The sequence below is a fragment of the Pantherophis guttatus genome, chromosome 3 (assembly GCF_059756535.1).
Source record: "Pantherophis guttatus breed Tessera chromosome 3, ASM5975653v1, whole genome shotgun sequence".
Taxonomy (NCBI): Eukaryota; Metazoa; Chordata; class Lepidosauria; order Squamata; family Colubridae; genus Pantherophis; species Pantherophis guttatus.
Window position 1 is genome coordinate 6,161,473 of NC_142065.1, and position 22,832 is coordinate 6,184,304.

At 43.0% G+C, this 22,832-nt stretch overlaps 1 protein-coding gene across 6 annotated transcripts in view; it reads right to left on the reverse strand.

The window, feature by feature from the left end:
• Nucleotides 1-19,728: 19,728 nt before the first annotated feature.
• The window catches only part of UCKL1 (uridine-cytidine kinase 1 like 1), a 65,708-nt gene continuing 62,604 nt past the window's right edge, over nt 19,729-22,832 (reverse strand). For all 6 annotated transcript variants that reach the window (XM_060684346.2, XM_087890996.1, XM_060684347.2 and 3 more), the window contains exons 14-15: nt 21,837-21,993; nt 19,729-20,161 (exon numbers count right to left, since the gene is read on the reverse strand). In XM_060684346.2, the coding sequence (XP_060540329.1) occupies nt 20,085-20,161; nt 21,837-21,993 (234 nt within the window). In that variant the 3' untranslated portion in view covers nt 19,729-20,084. The remainder of the gene's footprint in view (nt 20,162-21,836; nt 21,994-22,832) is intronic.

Sequence of the window (22,832 nt, forward strand, 5' to 3'; positions counted from 1 at the left end):
TATTTTTATTTGTTTATTCAATTTCCACAGCTGCCCAACTCAACCAAGTGAACAATGAAAACCATTTAAAAGACATTAAAACGATAAGAACATCTAGAAAAATCAATGTCTAAATAGCAGCTGAGATGATTAACCAGTTAACAGTAAAGCCAAGTAACGGGGCTCTTAACACATTCTAAATCCAAGGCCCTGCTAGGTTTCATTTCATTTTACATTTATTTTTATTTCATTGTATATTATATTTATTTTATATTTATTTTTTAATTTAAATTTATTTCAAATTTTGTTTATTCATTTATTCGATTTCCCATAGCTGCCCAATTCAGCCCAATGACTCTGGGAGGCTTGCAATTCTAAAACTATCAAACAAAACAATTTCAAAGACATTAAAACAATAAAAATATCCACAAAATCAATAGGTATAAACAGTAGCCGTGATGATTAATCAACTAATAGTAAAACCAAGTAACATATTCCAAGCCCCCGACCCAAAGTATATTTAATTTTCTTTTACTTTTCTTTTGAATTTATTTTCTTTTAAATTTCTTTTGAACTTAATTTATTTTAAAACTTATTCTATTTTATTTTAAACATTCGTATAGCCGCAGATCTTCTCACCAACTCTGGGCAACTCCCAATCAAAACTTAAAACAGCCTATATCATCATATTAAAACTTTAAAAGTAAACACGTTAAAAACTTAAAAGCAATAAACAAGGTTTGTTCTTGTAACGGGAACTAGCAATGAAATAAAGATAAACATATTTGACTAAATTCAGAAAAGTCTATTCCTCAATTTCTGTTGAAGGCAACGCCTAGTTGAAAAGACTATCCATGTGTTCCCAGAAAAATCAGACGCCGTAACATTTTATTTATTCAAAAAAAATTCAATTCAATTAATTTTAAAATTAAAATTCCACGTTTCTGTTTTAAACTACCTGGATTTCTATTTTTAAAACATTGGATACTTTGAGGGAAAAAAAATAGTTTCCTTTCTTATTAAATGCATTTATTAATCAATCGATCCAAGATTTGGATGAACGCATTGTAAGTCGCCCTGAGTCTCCGGAGAAGGGCGGCATATAAATCGAACCAATAAATAAATAAATAAATTTATTTACGGTTTGAATTTCAAACATAATAAAAGACCAGCACTTTACAGTACAATCATTGTAAAGGAATCTTTTAAACATTGCAAGAAAATCTTCAAGCTTTTATGTAGCAGTAAACAGTGAATGAGGAACAGAGGATGGACAAGATGTAAAAAAAATATGATATTTTTGATTTTTTAAAAAAATGGCCATTTATTAAATGCATCGTATATCACGCTTACGGTTCCTTGCTTGGTTGCAAGCGGGAAAATGGTGATCTTGCAAGATCCTTTCTAGATTACAAAGCTGAGATTTCCCTGATTAGGAAGAACTTGCCTGGATAGCTCAGCAGACTAATGCATTGTAATTTAACTCCAGCTGTCTGCAATTAGTAAGTTCGAATCTTGCCAGGCTCAAGGGCGACTCAGCCTTCCATCCTTTCTAAGGTAGGTAAATTGAGGACCCAGTTTGTGGGGGCAATAAGCTGACTTTGTATAAATATACAAAAGGATGAAGGCTATTGCTTAACGCATTGTAAGCCGCCCTGAGTCTCCGGAGAAGGGTGGCATATATATCAAATTAAAAAAAAAACAAAAACCAATCTCTGCGCTTATGGCACAGTGACCCAAATATGTCAGAACTCATCTGCTCTAGCCATACTTATTAACACAGGATGCTGCATCCATTGACGGTGTAATTACTGTAACCTACACCTTATCCAGTATTACTGATCCGCATTAGTTGAGAGCCTCAGTGGTCTGAAATATGCTGAGCACCTGGGGATCATCTGTGTCTTTTGTGAGGACTGCAGGTTGTAAGAAGAAAAAATGGGGGGAAAGTGAAAGGAGGAAGAGAGGAAGGAAAAGGAGGGAAGGAAGGAGGAAGACCTTGATAAGGGAGGGAAGGGAAGGGAGGGAGGAAGGATGGGAGGGAGGGATGAAGGAAGGAAGGAGGAAAGGAACGGGGAGGAAGGAAAATGAAGGTCTTGATGAAGGAAGGTTTGGATGAAAGGAAAGGAAAGGAAAAAGGGAAAGGAGGGAGGGAAGGAGGAAGATCTTGATAAGGAAGGGAAGGGAGGGAGGGTGAGAGGAAGGGAAGCCATACACACCTGCATTAAGGATATAAGGTGACCATATACCCATCATGCTATTCTCTTTTAAAAAGGAAGCAACATTAGGCAAAGTGCAAACAAGGAGTAAGCAAAAGAAATTACAGTAAAAAGGAAAGGAACAAAGAAAGGAAATAGAGCTAAGTTTTATACCAGCATCATTCATTCAACCACTCCATCCCTTTCTATTGTCCTTGTTTTCACCATTTCAGATCTTGCCCTTTGTTCTTCCCTCTTCTTTGTGAGGGTCTCAGTTCCATCTTCCCCTTCCTCTTGAGCATCCTAAGGCATCAGTTGGGACATTTGTGCTCAATGGCTGCTCCTACTAGGAACTGTTAGCCTTCTTTCCTCCGTGTCTTTCCTTCTCTCTTTCGTTCCCTCTTTCCTTCCTTCCTTCCCCCTTCCTTTTCTCTCTTTCCTTCTGTTTTCTCTTTTGTCTCCTTCCTTCCTTCCTTCCCTTCCTTCCTTCCTTCCCTTCCTATCTTCCCTTCCTTCATTTCCTTCCTTCCTTCCCCATTTTCCTTCCTTCCCCTATTTTCTTTCTTTCCTTCCTTCCCTCCCTCCCTCTTTTCTTCCTTCCTTTCTTCTTTTCTTCCTTCCTTTGTTCCTTCCTTCCTATCCTTCCTTCATTTCCTTCTTTCCTTCCTTCCCCTATTTTTTTTTTTTAATTTGATTTATATGCCGCCCTTCTCCGGAGACTCAGGGCGGCTTACAATGCATTTCCCTTCCTTCCTTCCTTCCCTCCCTCCCTCCCTATTTTCTTTCTTTCTTTCTTCCTTCCTTCCTTCCTTCCTTCCTTCCTTCCTTCCTTCCTTCCCTCCCTCTTTCCTTCCTTCCTTCCTTCCTTCCATCCCTCCTTCCGTCCCCCTGACCTCCTCCCACCCACCCTCCCTCATTCATTCGTTCGTTCATTCGTTCGTTCGTTCATTTATTCTCGATATTTCCACAATCCTTCCACAATCCTTCAGCCATTCAGTTGGTTGGGCAATTCTGGGAACTGAAGTCTACCCATCTTAACATTGCCACGGTTGAGAGACACTGCCTTCCATCATTCTGCCCCTCTCATTTTGCTATCAAAAGAAAAAAAACTTGCAAAGTGTCACTTGTCCATGAACTGCTCCAAAATTCCATACATTCCTAAGTTCTTTTACCTGGATCTGGAGAGTAACACATGCATTGAAAGTAAAAAACCAAATTAAATAAACCTCTAAACTAAGAAATCAGTGAAAGAACGAATACAGCTCTCCAGATAGACAAGACTACAGCTTACCGAGCTGCTGAACGTCATTTCTCCTTTTCCAGACTTTCCAAATTCTTAGCTATTATGATATATTGTCCTCTTTCTCCAAATCTAGTCCGATTTTACAAACTTGACACAGCTTTTCTCAATATTTTTCCTCTTGCAAGAGTCAGTCCTCAGCCTGGAATCTACTGAGCCGATTTTCTTTTTCTTAACTTGCTTTTCGAAATTCTGGGAGTTGAAGTCCACAGATCAAGTTGTACACTTGGCATGTTATTGCAACTTGCAAGCGTGTTATTTTAGCTAGGAAGTCCATAATAAAAATGTCTTTTTAAAACGCTATCCTCAGCTACAGTTCTATGCCCTGTAGACAGTTCAACGCTCTAATTTTTTTTTTAAAGAAAACTGTATTTTTCTTCCTTTCTGAATTATCTTCGAAATGAATCTGCACGGTTAACGTTTTTTTTTTCCGTTTAAGTCCCTACAGCATCCGTGATGAGAGGATTGTAATGAAAATTAGCTTGTATTCCTTTGATGCTCTGCAAACAATTAAGTGGCTATTGATAATTCATTAGCTACTTGATACCTAATTGATACTTAATGACCACGTTTCCTGATTGAGACTTAATCAAGCAACAATGGCAACAGAGAAATCAGCGATGGGAATAAGCTTCGTTTCAAGACCAACCTTACCAATAAAAATAATAAAACTGAACATCTGTAGCTCTGCAGCTGGCAACCACATCTATTAAGATGTAGGCCGCCATTCTGATTTTTTGACCTCCCACTGCAGGCCGACAATTGTGTTAGCTGAACCTTCAAGGCGGGCAAAGTTTGCAAATCCCAGATAGGTTCATCAAGATCTAAGAATGACAGATCTAACCAGCTGGACTTTAGACTTCAATAGTTTTAAAGAGGTTTTCTCGCACTTGTTTTCTGACAAATTCTGAGCAATTCATCAATTCCAAGTCAATTCATTTTTTTAAAAAATTATTTTTAAAAAAATACAGCTCTGGGCCTTCAACATAGCTTTGTTTTTCTTTTCTGATATAAAAATAAAGGCTATGTTTTAAGTCATAACCACATGGCTGGCTGGGGAATTCTGGGAGTTGAAGTCCACATGTCTTAAAATTGCCAATGTTGGACATCCTGTTCTAAGCAGAAAGGGTTGTGCAAAGAATGAATTCATTTATGGCCTTTCATCAATAAATTATATTTATTTATTTATTTATTATTAAATTTATATCCTGCCCTTCTCCCCGAAGGGACTCAGGGCGGTGAACAGCCGAGAATTAAAATAACATGCAATATAAAAGTTAAAATAATTAAGAATAAATTAAATTAAATGGCCACCCCAAATTAAAACCCCTAGCAATACAATTAAAAACCCCTAAAACCTATTCAGGCCAGGCCGGCTTGCTGAAATAAAAACGTCTTCAGGGCCTTACGGAAAGTGCGGAGATCCGGAATCAGCTGTATTCCGGGAGGTAGCTCGTTCCAGAGGGCAGGTGCTCCCACAGAGAAGGCCCTCCTCCTGGGGGCCGCCAGCCGATATTGCTTGACCGACGGCACCCTGAGGAGGCCCTCTCTGTGAGAGCGTATGGGCCGGTGGGAGGTTATCGGTAGCAGCAGGCGGTCTCGTAAATACCCTGGCCCTAAGCCATGGAGCGCTTTAAAGGTGAGAACCAACACCTTGAAGCGCACCCGGAAGACCACTGGGAGCCAGTGCAGCTCGCGCAGGAGACGTGTTATATGGGAGCTCCATGTCGCTCCCCTGATCACCCGCGCGGCCGCATTCTGGACCAGTTGGAGCCTCCTGGTGCTCCTCAAGGGGAGCCCCATGTAGAGAGCGTTAGCGTAGTCCAGGCGATTATACTTTATTATTACTATAATTACTCAGCCTGTCTGTTTTCCCCAGGGCCAATCAGCAGAATATTCTAAGGTTAGGTTTCACCAAGGATGCTGAACTTGTATAAACTCCCTTTCTAGGTTGACACAATACACAAAGTCTCACAAGACATTCTCAAGCGTGACACCAATGTGGTTTCACACGTGATTTGCAGCCATCAGATTTCTAACAAAGCTGATTTCACATTCATACAAACACAATTAGAGAGTGATTATCAATCAATCAAGTGATGTGGACATTTATAGATATACTTTTCTTATATAGAAAGGTTCCATTATCCTTCTTCAATAAAGCTGGAAGAGACCTTGGAGGTCTTCTGGTCCAAGACAGGAGGTTTTTTTACACCATCTTGGACAAATAGTTGTCCAATCTTTTCTTGAAGACCTCCAGTGATGGAGCATTCACAACTTCTGAAGGCAAGCTGTTCCACTGGTTAATTGTTCTCACTGTTAGGAAATTTCGCAGATGACACAACAGTGATCAGTCTCATTTGAGACAACGATGAATCCGCATACAGACGGGAGGTTGAACAACTAGCCTCGTGGTGCGACCGGAACAATCTGGAACTGAACACACTCAAAACCGTAGAAATGGTGGTGGACTTTAGGAGAAACCCTTCCATACTTCCGCCTCTCACAACAGTAAACAACACAGTATCAACAGTAGAGACCTTCAAGTTTCTAGGTTCTACCATATCAAAAGATCTAAAATGGACAGCTAAATGTCCATTTCATCAAAATGGACATTTTGATGAAATGTCCATTTTGTCATCAAAAAAGCACAACAAAGAATGTTCTTTCTGCACCAACGCAGAAAGCTCAAATTGCCCAAGGAGCTGCTGATTCAGTTCTACAGAGGAATTATGGAGTCTGTCATCTGCGCCTCTATAACTGTCTGGTTTGGTTCTGCAGGTCAACAAGACAGACACAGAATTCAGAGGATAATTAGAACTGCAGAAAAAACAATGGCTACCAACCTGCCTTCCATGGAGGACCTGTCTACGGCACAAGTCAAAAAGAGGGCTGGGAAAATATTTACAGATCCCTCGCATCCTGGATATAAACTGTTTCAACTCCTACCCTCAAAACGACGCTATAGAGCACTGCACACCAGAACAACTAGACACAAGGACAGTTTTTTCCCCAACGCCATCACTCTGCTAAACAAATAATTCCCTCAACACTTGATTGATTTACTAAGTCTACACTACTATTAATCTTCTCATTGTTCCCACCACCCATCTCCTCCCACTTATGACTGTATGACTGTAATTTTGTTGCTGGTATCCTTACGATTTATATTGATATTGTTTCCTGATTGCTGATTCCTGATTATTTGTACCCTATGACTATCGTTAAGTGTTGTACCTTCTGATTCTTAACGAACGTATCTTTTCTTTTATGTACTCCGAGAGCGTATGCACCAAGACAAATTCCTTGTGTGTCCAATCACACTTGGCCAATAACAAATTCTATTCTATTCTCCTTAGTTCTAGGTTGCTTCTCTCCTAAATAGGTTTCCATCCGTTGTTTCTTGCCTTGCCTTCTGATGCTTTGGAAAATAGGTCGACCCCCTTCCTCTCTGTGACAGCCCCTCAAGTATGACAGAATAACAGATTTGGAGGTCTTCTAGCCCAACCCTCTGCTCAAGCTGGAGACCCCACACCATTTGAAACAAGTGATTGTCCAACATCTTCTTAAAAACTTCCAGTGTTGGAGCATTCGCAACTTCTGGAGGCAAGTAGTTCCACTGATTAACTGTTCTAATTGTCAGGGAATTTCTCCTTAGTTCTAGGTTGCTTCTCTCCTTGATTAGTTTCCATCCATTGCTTCTTGTTCGGCCTTCAGGTGCTTTGGAGAACAGGTCGACCCCCTCTTCTTTGTGGCAGCCCCTCAAATATTGAAAGACATCCTATCATGTCACACACACACAGTTCTTCTTTTCATTAAACTAGATGTACCCAATCTCAACAACCATTCTTTATCAGTTTCCAGCTCCCTGATCATTTTCGTTGCTCTTCTCTGCGCTTTTCCTAGAGTTTCAACATTTTTTTTTTATCGTCGTGACCCAAAATACCAGAAGATCTTGCTCCTAATCCTTCTCTTTGCTAGACTAGACATACCTAGTTCTCTAAGTCATTCATCATATGATCCAGACTTATCTTTTTCGCTGCTCTTCTCTGCACTCTTTCTAAGGTTATCGTATTCCAGGGACCACAAAAACAACATCAACAGAAAAGCAGCCTTCGCAAAGAAACCCACAAACTCAGGAGACCACGTTTGCAAAAGGGGGCGCATTTATCCTTTTCTTCCTTACCTGGAGGCGAATACAAGGGAAACTTGATGGTTGGGGAACAGGTTGGCAAAAAAAATTACAATGAAAAACGTCTGTTTCCTTTCTTCTTTCTTCGCGCTGTTTGCTGCCTCTTCTCTTCAGATAGGTAACTGCTTTTATGGTGTTTTGTGTCGTGCCATATACCAGCCACCGGTTTCCTGTTTGTTCGTAGAAACGCCTGGGGTGAAATTTCCATGACACCCAAAGACTCGACATGAACGACCTCTGGAATGAATTCAGAAGAGGCGAGCATAGGACAAAGTGGCAGAAGGCTGAAAAAGACCGAATTCCCACCCCCCCCACCCCCCCTTTTCTGTTTCCTATATAATTTCGATGATTCACACATTACAGGCTTTTCATTGTGATTCACCCCACGAACCGATCGTTCTCTGTTCAGCTAGCCCACCAGTTCTCCCCATCAGCGGTAGCTGAGGTTTTTTTTTTTAAAAAAAATATTTATTTATTTTATTTAATCAAGCATGTATTTTATGACAGATACAAGTGTAAACGTAATTATAAATACATGAAAAGGATACGAATAAAAGAAAACATTAGGGCAGGGACGGTAGGTACACTGGTGCGCTTATGCACGCCCCTCACAGACCTCTTAGGAATGGGGTGGGGTCTACAGGAGACAGTTTAAGGATAAAGTTTTGGGGGTTTGGGGGAAGAAACCACAGAGTCAGATAGTGCATTCTAGGCATTGAAGACTCTGTTGCTGAAGTCGTATTTTCTGCAATCGAGTTTGGAGCGGTTTACCTTGAGTTTGCATCTATTGCAGTGATGGCTAACCTTTTTGCCATCACCTGCCGGGGAGGAGGGGAATCGCGTGCATGTGTGCCCACACCCATAATTCTATGCGCCCTGCCCACGCGTGACCGCCCCCCCGTTCCCCCCTGCTCCTGGCACATGATGGCACATTAGGTCCAGTAGGCCTGTTTTTCTCTCTTCCCAGGCTCCAGAGCCTTTCTAGGAGCTTGGGGAGGGCGAAAATTGCCTTCCCCACCCCCCCCTGGAGGCCCCCCGGAGGCTGGAAACGGTCCATTTGCCAACTTCCGGTAGGACCGGAAGTCCCTTTTTTTGCTCTCCCCAGGCTCCAGAGCCTTTCTAGGAGCCTGGGGAGGGCAAAAATGGCCTTCCCCACTTCCCCGGAGTCCCCCCAGAGGCCGGAAATGGCTCATTTGCCAACTTCCAGTGGGCCCAGAAGGCCCAAAATCAGCTGGCCGGCAAGCACATGCACGCCAGAGCTGAGCTCACATGCCCACCGATATGGCTATGCGTGCCACCTGTGGCATGCGTGCCACAGATTCTCCATCACAGTTCTAGTATTCTGGTAGATGTCTTTGATCCAGAAACGTCTTCCATTGGCTTCTACAATTTCTCTACATCTTCCAAGCTTAGTCAACATTTCTCAGCAGTTTACTATTCAAATACTAACCCAGTCTCTCCCGGTTAGAAACTCCCAAGGTCAGCCCAAACGTAGGAAGGTGGAGCCCCTTGACCAGAAAGGAGAATTTTCCATTGCTCAGAGCTGCAGTTGTGCAGTGATTCAGCGAACCGACAAAAAAATTAGATGAATCTTTCCTTTCAGTGACTGTAGGAAAAATTTTAGCGACTGCCTGTAAGATCTGGAGGGTGTGTAAATAAGACAGACAGGTTGGTGGTTGTGCCACGTTAGTGAAACTATTGGGAATCTTCTGCTTTGTCTTAACAGGGTTTGGGGATTCCCCCCCCCCTTTGTTTGAAATTGTGTCAATTGCATTTTTAGGGACGATTCTTTTTGCAATTCCTGCCTCTGATGGGATAAGAACTGGACAGTCCATTTTTTTTGAAAACTGGCCAAAAAAACCTTTGATACTTTTGATATCCAGATATTTAATATATATGGTTTTTTTTTTACTCTTAAAGACTTTAAATGTCAAAGGGACACCACACATCCTTGTCTTAGTCCCCGCTCAGTATTGAAGTATTTATTTCTATTTATTCTTAAAAATACTGGATTTCAATCGCGTACTGCTCGGCTTATACTCAGCCAGCAGCTTTCAACTCTGTAATTCTGTAATTCTGAATGATAGAATGATAGAATTCTATGGAATTCTGTGATTCCATAATTCTATCCTATTCATTTTATCAAATCTCTCCTTTCTTTCTTTCTTTCTTTCTTTCTTTCTTTCTTTCTTTCTTTCTTTCTTTCTTTCTTTCCTTTCCTTTCCTTTCCTTTCCTTTCCTTTCCCTTCCTTCCCTCCCTCCCTCCATATCAAAATCATATTTCTCCCTCCCTCCCTCCTTGCTTCTTCCTCTTCCCACCCTCCCTCCCTCTATCTTCTCATCTTCCATCTTTCCCCTTCCTCACTCCCTCACTCCCTCCTTTCCTCTATCTTCTCATCTTCCATCTTTCTCTGTCCTCTCTTCCTTCCTCCCTCTTTCCTTCTTCCATATGAACATCATATTCCTCGCTCCCTCCATGCTTCTTCTTCCTCCTTCCCTCCCTTCCTCTATCTTCTCCTTCCATCCTTCCCCTTCCTTCCTTCCCTCCTTCCTTCCCTCCTTCCTTCCCTCCTTCCCTCCTTCCTTCCTTCCCTCCTTCCTTCCCTCCCATCCTTCTTCCTTCCTTCCTTCCTTCCTTCCTTCCTTCCTTCCTTCCTTCCTTCCTTCCTTCCTTCCTTCTTCATTGCCTGTCCTAGGAAAGGTTTCATTACACTTAGCTCTGTGTATATGTGTACCTTGGTCCATTTTTACAACTACATAAAGAAGTGCCTGGAGTTTTCCAGGTAGCATTTTTGGCTCTGATTTGTCATAGCTTCCTTCTTCTTCTTCCTACGGTTGAAAGCGAAGAACTGTACCAAAGTCCCCCAACTGGTTTCATCCCTAAGGCAGGACTGGAACTCCTGACTTTTAGTCCAGCATCTTAACCACTGGACTATATTGATTCTCACCTGGAACTGGACCTGTGTTAAAATAGAGTATTCCCTCTTTTGATACCAGGGTGGCTTCACAATGCATCAAATCTGTTCAGCTTCGGTTCTTTTTTTCTTGGAGGGAACTCCAAGAAAGTTAAAGGAGAAGAAGGAGAAAATGAAGGAGAAAGAGTAGGAGAAAATGAAGGAGAAGGAAGAGAAGGAGAAGCTAGACAGAAGGAGGAGGTGAAGGAGAAGGAGAAAAAGAAGGAGGAGGGAAAGGAGAAGGAAAAGGAGAAGGAGAAAATGAAGGAGAAGGAGAAGCTATACAGAAGGAGGAGATGAAGATGAAGGAGACGATGAAGGCAAAGTAGAAGGAGAAGGAGAAAATGAAGGAGAAAAAGAAGGAGAAGGAAAAGGAGAAGGAAAATGTGAAAGAGAAGGAGGAAATGAAGGAGGAAAAGGAGAAGGAGAAGGAAAAGGAAGAGAAGGAGAAACTAGACAGAAGGAGGAGGTGAAGGAGAAGGAGAAAATGAAGGCGAAAAAGAAGGAAAGGGAGAAGGAAAATGTGAAGGAGAAGAAGAAGGAGAAGAAGGAGAAGGAGAAAATGAAGGAGGAGGAGAAGGAGAAGGAGAAGAGAAGGATATAACTGCAGCTACATTTTCCATACTTTCTTTCTGTGCAACTAGCTGATTAAGGAAATTTAAATAAAAACATTACAAATCCGATAATTATTTTAACAAATGATAGTAGCAGGACTTTGGGCAGGAACCACAAACGGTGAGCTCTTATCATCACAGATCTGTGCTACACAGAAAGTAAAAGAATATTCTGATGGCCACAGGACAGCCAGCTTTCGGTAAACAGTAAACATTTCCTGTGGCCCCTAAGAGAAGGTGTGGACAAATTTGCCATGTAAAACAACACCCATCATAACATCATTCCTTTGCAATCCACTTTATAAAGCCTTGGTAAGGCCACGCTTGGAATCCTGCATCCAGTTTTGGTCGCCACGATGTAAAAAAGATGTGGAGATTCTAGAAAGAGTGCAGAGAAGAGCAACAAAGAAGATTAGGGGACTCGTCAGAGGCTTTTAAAAGAAAAAAAGCCTCTGCCGATCAGGCAACTCAGCTGGGATCGTCAGAGCCTTTTGAAAGCATTTTTTTACAACCTCTTCGCCGAAGAGGTTGTAGAAAAAATGGTTTTAAAAGTTAAAAAAAAAAATTGGCCATGCCCACCCAGTCACATTACACCCCCCCCACCAAGCCACGCCCACAGAACCGGTCGTAACAAATTTTAGATTTCACCACTGCCCCCAACTGTGGGATCTTCGAATCTGTAAGTCATAACTTGGAACGGTTGCTATGCGACCGGTCGTAAATCAAGAACTAGCCGAATCAGGTTTTAGTAAAAAGGCAGATATTTCCATGAGGCTTCCTCTCTTCATCAGATGCACCATCTCTAGACAGAGTCTTGATTCTAGAAAGTGATAATCGTGCTTTAAAAACGAATGTATCACAGAATTGAAAGGGGAACCCAGCCGATACCAACACAAAAAAAAATCCCAGCGAGAGTTTCGAAAAAGAAAGGGAGGTTTTAAATAGACCAAGTGGAGAATTTGAGTCACCGCCACAGAGTTCACATTGAAACAGACATTGAAAGGGAGTTTCTTTTAAAATATATATATATATTATATATATATATTATATATATAGTCTTCTCTGGAGACTCAGGGCGGCTTACAATGCGTTAAGCAATAGCCTTCATTCTTTTGTATATTTATACAGTCAGCTTATTGCCCCCACAAACTGGGTCCTCATTTAACCTGCCTTAGAAAGGATGGAAGGCTGAGTCAACCTTGAGCCTTGGAGAGATTCGAACCTGCAGTAATTGCAGGCAGCTGGTCTTAATAACCAGCTTAATAACAGGGTGCCTTAGACCACTTTTAAATATTGAATGTTTAAAACTTTTACCGTTTTTCATTCAAATTTTAAATTTAATTTAAAAATGTAATTTAATTTAATTTTGAGTTCAAATTTTTAACACTTGGCCTGGCCTAACTTTCTCCCTCTTTTTAAATAATTTTTAAAATATTTTTAATATTCAAAGTTGAAATGTGTTTTAAATTGATTGGGGTTTTTAATCTGTCTGGGCCAAACTATTTAATTCGATTTTATTTCTGCTTTTTAAATTTTGTATGTATGTATTTTATTGTTGGCTGTTCACCACCCTGAGTCCTTCGGGAGTAGGGCGGTATATAAATCAAATAAAAGTACAGTAAAGTAACACTTCTTTAAAAGTTCTGCTGTGCCTGTTTTCAAAAAAAGAGGCTTAGTTACGACTTCCCTGCTCTAAAATGGTGGCTAAAAGCCTCACTGGATGATTGTCCGTGGAGATTCTCAGCCGTCCAGATCTTGGTTGTCCCAAAGGTGCTTTTTCAAAGGGCAAGTGGACTTCCTTGGTTTTCCCCTGAAGACATTTTGCTTCTCATCTAGGAAGCTTCTTCAGTTCTGACTGAATGGTGGAGGGTGGAAGGATTTATATTCCTTGCAGTCCTCTGGTCGTTAGTACTCTCTCTGAGACTCGCTGAGGCCGTTCGGAGGTTTATCTGTGCCCTCAAGTTCACCTGAATAGTGCAAATGTGTGTGGAGCCTTCCTGGGACTGCTGAAACAACAGATAACAACAAGCAATAGAATAGAATAGAATAGAATAGAGAATAGAATAGAATAGAATAGAATAGAATAGAATAGAATAGAATAGAATAGGACTGGACTAGAATAGAATAGAATAGAATAGAATAGAATAGAATAGAATAGAATAGAATAGAATAGAATAGAATAGAATAGAATAGAATAGAATAGAATAGAAGAACAGAGTTGGAAGGGATCTTGGAGGTTTTCTAGTCCAACCCCCTGCTTAGGCAGGAAACCCTATAACATTTCAGACAAATGGTTATCCAATCTCTTCTTAAAAACTTCCAGTGTTGGAGCATTTACAACTTCTGGAGGCAAGTTGTTCCACTGACTAATTGTTCTCACTGTCAGGAAATTTCTCCTTAGTTCTAAATTGCTTCTCTCCTTGATTAGTTTCCATCCGTTGCTTCTTATTCTACCCTCAGGTGCTTTGAAGAATAGCTTGACTCCCTCTTCTTTGTAGCAGCCCCTGAAATATTGGAAGACTGCTATCATGTCTCCCCTAGTCCTTCTTTTCATTAAAGTAGACATACCCAGTTCCTGCAACCGTTCTTCGTATGTTTTAGCCTCCAGTCTCCTAATCATCCTTGTTGCTCTTCTCTGCACTCTTTCTAGAGTCTCCACATCTGTTTTACATCATGGCGACCAAAACTGAATGCAGTATTCCAAGTGTGGCCTTACCAAGGCCTTATAAAGTGGTACTAACACTTCACCTGATCTTGATTCTATCTGTTTGTTTATGCAGCCTAGAACTGTGTTGGCTTTTCTGGCAGCTGCTGCACACGGATCGCTCATATCTAAATGGTTGTCCACTAGGACTCCAAGATCCTTCTCACAGTTACTACTATTGAGCAAGGTCCCACATATACTGTACCTGTGCATTTTGTATTTCTTCCCTAAATATAAATCCTTCCATTCTCCACCCTCTCACCCCCCACTCTCTCTCGCTTCCTTTCTATCTTCTATATCTATCTATCTATCTATCTATCTATCTATCTATCTATCTATCTATCTATCTATCTATCTATCTATCTATCTATCATCTATCTATCTATCTATCTATCTATCATCTATCTATCTATCTATCATCTATCTATCTATCTATCATCTATCATCTATCATCTATCTATCTATCTATCTATCTATCTATCTATCTATCTATCTATCTATCTATCTATCATCTATCATCTATCATCTATCTATCTATCTATCTATCTATCTATCTATCTATCTATCTATCTATCTATCATCTATCTATCTGCTATCCAGCTATCTATCTATCTTCTATCATGTATCATCATGTATCATCTCTCTATATCTACCTATGTATGTCTATCTATATTTACTATCTATCTACTGTATATCTATCATCTATCTATAATCTATCCGTCCATCTATATCTACTATCATCTATTTATAGCTGAATATGTCACAGGAAAGAAAATGGGGAGGAAATACATACAAACTTTCTGGTGCCTCCCAAATAGGTCAAGGGTATGTGTGTGTGGGGGGGGGGGGGGGCTCATGAGTGTGGGATAGCAATTGGAAACCCACATTCATTTACTCACTGAGCTGTGAAACTCAGGGGTCAACATTGAGTCACACCGAAAGCAAACAAAAGAAAATGGTACTTTGTGGTTCAGCTTCTTGTGTCAGGCAGTCCATCCTGTTAAGGCAAAAGGTTGCTTGGTGGTTTCACCACTCTACAACAGTGGAGAGTTGCTCCCAGTTCTCTCTGGTTCTTGCGAACTGGTAGTAAAAGCAGTGGGAGGCTCTGCCCACCCGCCCGGACGTCATAATTGATGATCTGCGCATGCGCAGAAGCAAGTGCACTTCCGTTGTAAACCAGTAGTAAAGGTAAGTAGAACCCACTCCTGCTCTACAAGATTCAACCTTGACAATTTAAAGATGTGTGGATTTATATTTCCCAGAACCGCCTAGGTACCATAGTGGACTTCAATTCCCAGAATCTCCCAGTTATCATAGTGGACTTCAATTCCCAGAATCCCCCAGCTATCATAGTGGACTTCAATTCCCAGAATCTCCCAGCTATCATAGTGGACTTCAATTCCCAGAATCCCCCAGCTATCATAGTGGACTTCAATTCCCAGAATCTCCCAGGTATCATAGTGGACTTCAATTCCCAGAATCCCCCAGCTATCATAGTGGACTTCAATTCCCAGAATCTCCCAGGTATCATAGTGGACTTCAATTCCCAGAATCCCCCAGCTATCATAGTGGACTTCAATTCCCAGAATCTCCCAGCTATCATAGTTGAGTTCAATTCCAGAATCTCCCAGCTATCATAGTGGACTTCAATTCCCAGAATCCCCCAGCTATCATAGTGGATTTCAATTCCAGAATCCCCCAGCTATCATAGTGGACTTCAATTCCAGAATCTCCCAGCTATCATAGTGGACTTCAGTTCCCAGAATCTCCCAGCTATCATAGTGGACTTCAATTCCCAGAATCTCCCAGCTATCATAGTGGACTTCAGTTCCCAGAATCTCCCAGCTATCATAGTGGACTTCAGTTCCCAGAATCTCCCAGCTATCATAGTGGACTTCAGTTCCCAGAATCTCCCAGCTATCATAGTGGACTTCAGTTCCCAGAATCTCCCAGCTATCATAGTGGACTTCAGTTCCCAGAATCTCCCAGCTATCATAGTGGACTTCAATTCCCAGAATCCCCCAGCTATCATTGTGGACTTCAATTTCCAGAATCCCCCAGCTATCATAGTGGACTTCAGTTCCCAGAATCTCCCAGCTATCATAGTGGACTTCAATTCCCAGAATCTCCCAGCTATCATAGTGGACTTCAATTCCCAGAATCCCCCAGCTATCATAGTGGACTTCAGTTCCCAGAATCTCCCAGCTATCATAGTGGACTTCAGTTCCCAGAATCTCCCAGCTATCATAGTGGACTTCAATTCCCAGAATCTCCCAGCTATCATAGTGGACTTCAATTCCCAGAATCCCCCAGCTATCATAGTGGACTTCAGTTCCCAGAATCTCCCAGCTATCATAGTGGACTTCAATTCCCAGAATCTCCCAGCTATCATAGTGGACTTCAGTTCCCAGAATCTCCCAGCTATCATAGTGGACTTCAATTCCCAGAATCTCCCAGCTATCATAGTTGACTTCAATTCCAGAATCTCCCAGCTATCATAGTGGACTTCAATTCCCAGAATCCCCCAGCTATCATTGTGGACTTCAATTCCCAGAATCCCCCAGCTATCATAGTGGACTTCAGTTCCCAGAATCTCCCAGCTATCATAGTGGACTTCAATTCCCAGAATCCCCCAGCTATCATAGTGGACTTCAATTCCCAGAATCCCCCAGCTATTATAGTGGACTTCAATTCCCAGAATCCTCCAAGTATCATAGTGCACTTCAATTCCCAGAATCCCCCAGCTATCATAGTGGACTTCAATTCCCAGAATCCCCCAGCTTCCAGAATGCCCCAGACTTCCAGACTCTCCCTCTTTTCTGCTGTGCTTAACATTGTCTGAATAAGTGAAACGCCTTTCCGTTCAAGCCACCCTCCGCCTACGCCAATTCTTTCGGGGTGCTTTTTTAAAATTTTTTCCATTCTGGAGGTTTTGCTTTTCAGCTGATCGTGGTTTTTTTTTTTTTTTTTGGTCTCTCTTTCTCTTTCGAAGCTCAAAGTGAGAGAGGTGAGATTGGTATCTCGGCTTTGCTTGAATTCTCTCAGCAACTGGGTTTTTCTGGTCACTGGTTAAGAGGAAAGGCAAGGCGAGATTCGAACAGGGCGTCGTTCACTGCTATGGCCAGCGGCCGCCCACACACTTTTTCCATTGCAACCGTCAATGGCACCGAGCTGCGTTTAAAAGTCAAAAGAAAGCAAGGCATGTCAACTGGGTGAAACCAGGCTTAGTGGCAGGAACTGGGAGAGGGATCTTGGAGTCTTAGTGGACAACCAGTTAAATAGGAGCCAATACTGAGCCTTGGTAGTACAGTGGTCTAAGGCACCCTGTTATTAAGACCAGCTGCCTGCAATTACTGCAGGTTCGAATCTCGCCAAGGCTCAAGGTTGACTCATCCTTCCATCCTTTCTAAGGTAGGTAAATTGAGGACCCATTTTGTGGGGGCAATAAGCTGACTTTGTATAAATATACAAAAGGATGAAGGCTATTGCTTAGCGCATTGTAAGCCGCCCTGAGTCTCCGGAGAAGGGCAGCATATAAATCAAATTAAAAACAAAACAAAACTGTGCAGCAGCTGCCAAAAAAAGCTAATGCAATCCTAAATTGCATTAACAGAGGGATTCAGTCAAGATCAAGGGAGGTACTAATACTATAAAGCCTTAGTAAGGCCACACCTAGAGTGCTGCGTCCAGTTTTGGTCACCACACTATAAAAAAGATGTTGAGACTCTAGAAAGAATTGCAGAGAAGAGCAACCAGGATGATGAGGGGACTGGAGGCTAAAACATACGATGAAGGGTTGCAGGAACTGGGCCTGGCTAGTCTAGTGAAGAGAAGGACCAGGGGAGACAATATTGGAGGGGCTGCCCCAGAGAGGACGAAGGGGGTCAAGCTATTTTCCAAAGCACCTTTGAAGGCCAGACAAGGAATAATGGATGGAAACTGACCAAGGAGAGATTCAACCTGGAAATAAGGAGAAATCTTCTGACAGTGAGAACCATCCACCGACGGAACAGAAGTTGCCTTCAGAAGTTGTGGGAGTTTCATCACTGGAGGCTTTTAAGAAGACTGGATTGCCATCTGTCAGAAATGGTGTAAAGATGCAGTGATGGCTAATCTTTTTGCCATTGCGTGTCAAAAGTGGGGTGGGGGAGCATGGGGGGGCTCGTGCGGGCGGGTGCCCACACCCATAATTCAATGCCCCCGGCGCCCTGCCCCCCCATGCATGCACATGTGACCCCCCACGCTCCCCCCGCCTTTGGCACGTGACTGCAAAAAGGTTACCGATGAGCCTGGTAGGCCTGTTTTTTGCCCTCCCCAGGCTCCAGCAGCTTTCCTGGAGCCTAGGGAGGGCAAAAACGGCCTTCCCCACCCCACTGGAGGCCCTCCGGAGGCCGAAAACAGCCTGTTTCCCAACTTCCGGGGGGTCCAGAAGGCCCAAAAATTAGTTAGCTGGCGCGCACATGCACGCTGGAGCTGAGCGTGCCCATAGATACGGCTCTGTGTGGCACCTGTGGCACGCGTGCCATAGGTTTGCCATCATGGACCTACAGGGTCCCTTCCAACTCGGTTAATCTGTATCTGTATCTGAGCCCTTCAATTTACATCAGGCATGGCTGTACAGGTAGTCCTCGACTTACAACCGCAACTGAGCCCAACATTTTTGTCGCTAAGCGAGACACACGGTAAGTGAACGTTGCCATATTTTTGACCACCTTTCTTGCCGAAGTGGTCAAGTGAATCGCTGCAAAAGTACTTAAATCAGTAGCCCGGTTGTTAAGTGAATCCGGCTTCCCCGTGGAGTTTGCTTGTCAGGAGGTCGCAAAAAGAGGATCACGTGACCCGGGGACATGGCGACCGTTAAAAATATGAATCAGTTGCCAAGATTTGAATTTGGATCACCTGACCACGGGGATGCTGCAACGGTCTTAAGTGGGAAAAATGGTCATAAGTCACTTTTTTCAGCGCAGGTGAAACTTTGAACGGTCACTAAACGACCCGTTGTAAGTCGAGGACTGCCTGCAAGATGCAGATTTATAAAAGGTGGAGCTTTGATCTATGATCTTGTACCCAAATTAATTTTTTTTCTCCTTTGACCCTGGCCCGGATGTCCCGCGAATATGGGCACCGTTGGAAACGGTGGCCGAACATCCGGATTTCGATCACGTGACCATGGGGATATTGCAATGGTAGTAAGTGTAAAAAAAACGGTCATAGGTCACATTTTTCAGCGCCATTAAAACGGTCACTAAATGAATGGCTGTAAGCCGAGGTCTCCCGATGTGTTTGTTCATTTGTTGCTGGCAGCCAGTGGTGGGATTCAAATAATTTAACAACCGGTTCTCTGCCCTAATAATCGGCTGGGTGGGCGTGGCCATGGTGGGTGTGGCCCGGGGTGTGTGACAGAAGCACTCGGCCTCCTGCGCCCCCCTGGGAGCAAAAACGGGCCATCAGGGGGACGTGCCACCCCTCACCGCCACTTTGGGCCTAGTAGGCCTCCCTGCAGCCTCCTGGGAGTGAAAATGGACCGCAAGGGGGCCAGGTAGCATTTTGGGCCTAGTAGGCCTCCCTGCACTTACCTGAGAGCCGAAACGGGGCACATGGGGACTTCTGGAAGGGGAGGGGAGGGGCCAGCCAGCAATTTAACAACCGGTTCGGCCAAAGTGGTGCGAACCGGTTGAATCCCACCACTGCCGGCAGCAAACAAATTTTGACCCAGTCTGGTTTTGCAATTCTGAGTAACGAATAAAGAGACACCAGAGTGAAATCCTCACAGTTTTGCCAAGGAAGTGATGTGTGTGTGTGTTTGTTTTTTTAATAAAATAAGTTATGTTGATTTTTTTACAAAATTAAAATAAACTGCTTCTGGATTCAAAGACACTCGTGCATACTTTACAAAAACAAAACCAGAGCCAGGCGCCACTCTCTTACCCGGCCAAACCCCCACCCCCCTCCTTAAAAAATACTTTTTCAGCTTCCGATGCAAAACCAAAGCAGGAGAAAATATTAACAGCTGCGTTGCCAAATATTCTTTTTTTTTGTACGCGTTTGGAGATTTATGAAGGAGGAGCGCATGAAGGCATGGGTCAAGATGCGGGTGCGGAATCTGACTCTCCTTCGGAGAAGTTTCAAGACAAGAGACGCGGTCAGGAATCTAAGGTGTCTTCCTCATCGCTCCAATTCGGCGGGGCATCTGTGCCGAAGTAACGGTCTCCAAAATTTCCTAGAAAGCAGAGGGAGAGACAGTGAGATTCACATTTATTTACAGGCCGGTCCTCGACATACAACGGTTGGTTTAGTGACTGTTCAAAGGAACGACGGCCCTGAAAAAAGTTATGACTTAGGATCGTTTTCACACTCTATGACCATTGCAGCATCCCTGTTGGTCACGTGATTAAAATTGGCGACGGACTCATGTTTATGATGGATATATATATATATATATATATATATATATATATATATATATATATATACCCCGTATTTTTTGGAGTATAAGACACACCTACCTTTTTTGGTGAGGAAAAGAAGAAAAAGAAATCTCCCTCTGCCTCTGCGCAATTTTGCCTCGTTGCAGCAAACAGCCTGCTTTACTTTCATTTTCGTTTTCAGCATAGCTTGATTAGCACAAGGAAAAAAAAAACTGCTCCAGCAATTTATCCCTTTGCAGCAAGCAGCAGAGTCCTGTGCAAAACAGCTGAGAACAAATCAGTTGAGAGTCAGGAGGCTGATTCAATCAACTTGTGCTAATTAGGTTGTGCTGAAGCTGAAAGGAGCTGTTTTTTTCTTGCTGTTTGCTGCAAGGAGGTAAACTGCTGGGAGGCAGAGGCCAAAGGGTGGGGGCTAGTGGGTGGGCGGGGCTACATTCGGTGTATAAAATGCACCTAAATTTTCACCCCCTTTTAGGGGGGAAAAAAAGGTGCGTCTTATACTCCTAAAAATACGGTATATTTCTTTTGAGAGCAGGCATCAGGATTTCATTTTAATGTGTGCCATTGTGTAGCAATAGCAATAAGATTTATATACCACTTTACAGTGCTTTCTAGCCCTCTCTAAGTGGTTTACAGGGTCAGTCTCTTGCCCCCAACAATCTAGGTCCTCATTTTACCCATCTCGGAAGGATGGAAGGATGAGTCAACCCCGAGCCTGGTGAGATTTGAACTGCCAAATTGTAGGCAACCAGCAGTCAGTAGAAGTAGCCTGCAGTACTGCACTCTAACCACTGTGCCACCGTGGCTCATGTGTATACAGAGAAGTGACAATAAAGGTTATCTTTTATCTTATTTTATCTTATTTTATCTTATCTCATCTCATCTTATCTTAAGCTTAAGCTTAACTTATCTATCTTATTTTATCATCCTATATCTTATGTGGTGCAGTGGCCTAGAGGTGGAGCTCTCGCCTCACAATCAGGAGGCTGTGAGTTCGATCCTAGGTAGAGGCAGATATTTCTCTCTCTGGGCACATCTGCTGAAAGAAACTCCACACTGGCAACAGGAAAGGCATCTGGCCAGTAAATACTCAGCTCCATTCAGTTGCCCAGACTTCACCCCGCAAGGAATCATGGAGTTGTTAAAAGAGGATGATGATGATTTTATCTTATCGTCTTGCTTTACTTTATCATCTTATCGTACCTCACCTCACCCTATCCTATCCTATCCTATCCTATCCTATCCTATCCTATCCTATCCTGCAACGGGCGTTAAGTGTGAATAATAGTCATAAGTCACTTTTCTCAGCGCTATTGTCACTTCAAACGGTCACTAAATGAACTGTTGTAATTCGAGGACTATCTGTATTTTCCCCGCTTTCCGACCAGCCTTTTCCCCTAAATCTGCCCATTGCGTTCGTGTCTTATGGCCACATCCTTATTTTTCATCCCTGATGGAACCACTCACCAATACCAGGGATGATGCGAAAAAGGTCATTCACTTTCTTGTCCACAGCAGTTGTGATGATCTTGACTTGCGGGAAGGCGTAGGCGACGGAGTGGACGCCCATCTCGGCCATCAACAAGGAGAGAAGAAAAATCTTATCCTCCAGAACGTCGTGATCCTAAAGGAAACAAAGGGATTTCAGCCTCTCTTTCACTCCTAGCTTTACTTTACGGTTTTTGCAGGTAGCAATAGCACTTAAGACTTATGAGTGGTGCGGTGGCCTAGTGATCTGTCCCCGTCCACACACACACACAAACACAGCCAGCTGAGGGTTAAGGAAGCACTTGGCACACACCCAGGTCTTTATCTCCAACTTGGCAGCGATATACACACCGTCTGCCAAGTGCTTTTATTTCCACAGAGACAGAAAGATAATATACTCAGCGTGCAAGAGTCCAACAGAAATAATATTCCTCTCAGCAGTTTCGGACGAGGCTTTAGTGACTATCCAAGGTTTATTTTTGTTCGTCACAGGGATCACTGGCCACCACCCTCTATTATATAGTCTCTGGGGTGTGGTCCAGTGACTCAGTTCTAATCCCTAGCACGCCTCCTGAGCTGCTGCAATCGTTTATCACGCCTTCGGAGGCGTGCATCCAGGAATGATGTCTCTCCCTCACTCTCATCCGAGACACCTGTCTCCCGGCTAATCTCCTCTCCCTCGGCCGGCTCCTGAGACAGTGCCAGAGGGGAGGGGCCTGGAGAGGGAGGCCTGGCTGACTCCTCTTCCTCATGCTCGGAGCTTTCTTCCTCCGATGGGATAGGCTCAGAGGGCGGGGCCACAACACCTAGAGGCAGAGCTCTCGCCTCACAATCAGGAGGCTGTGAGTTCGATCCTAGGTTAAAATCAGATATTTTTCTCTCTGGGCACAATATCTGCGGAACAAAACTCCGCATTGGCGACAGGAAGGGCACTCAGCTCCATTCAGTTGCCCAGCCTGAAGGTATTATGGGGTC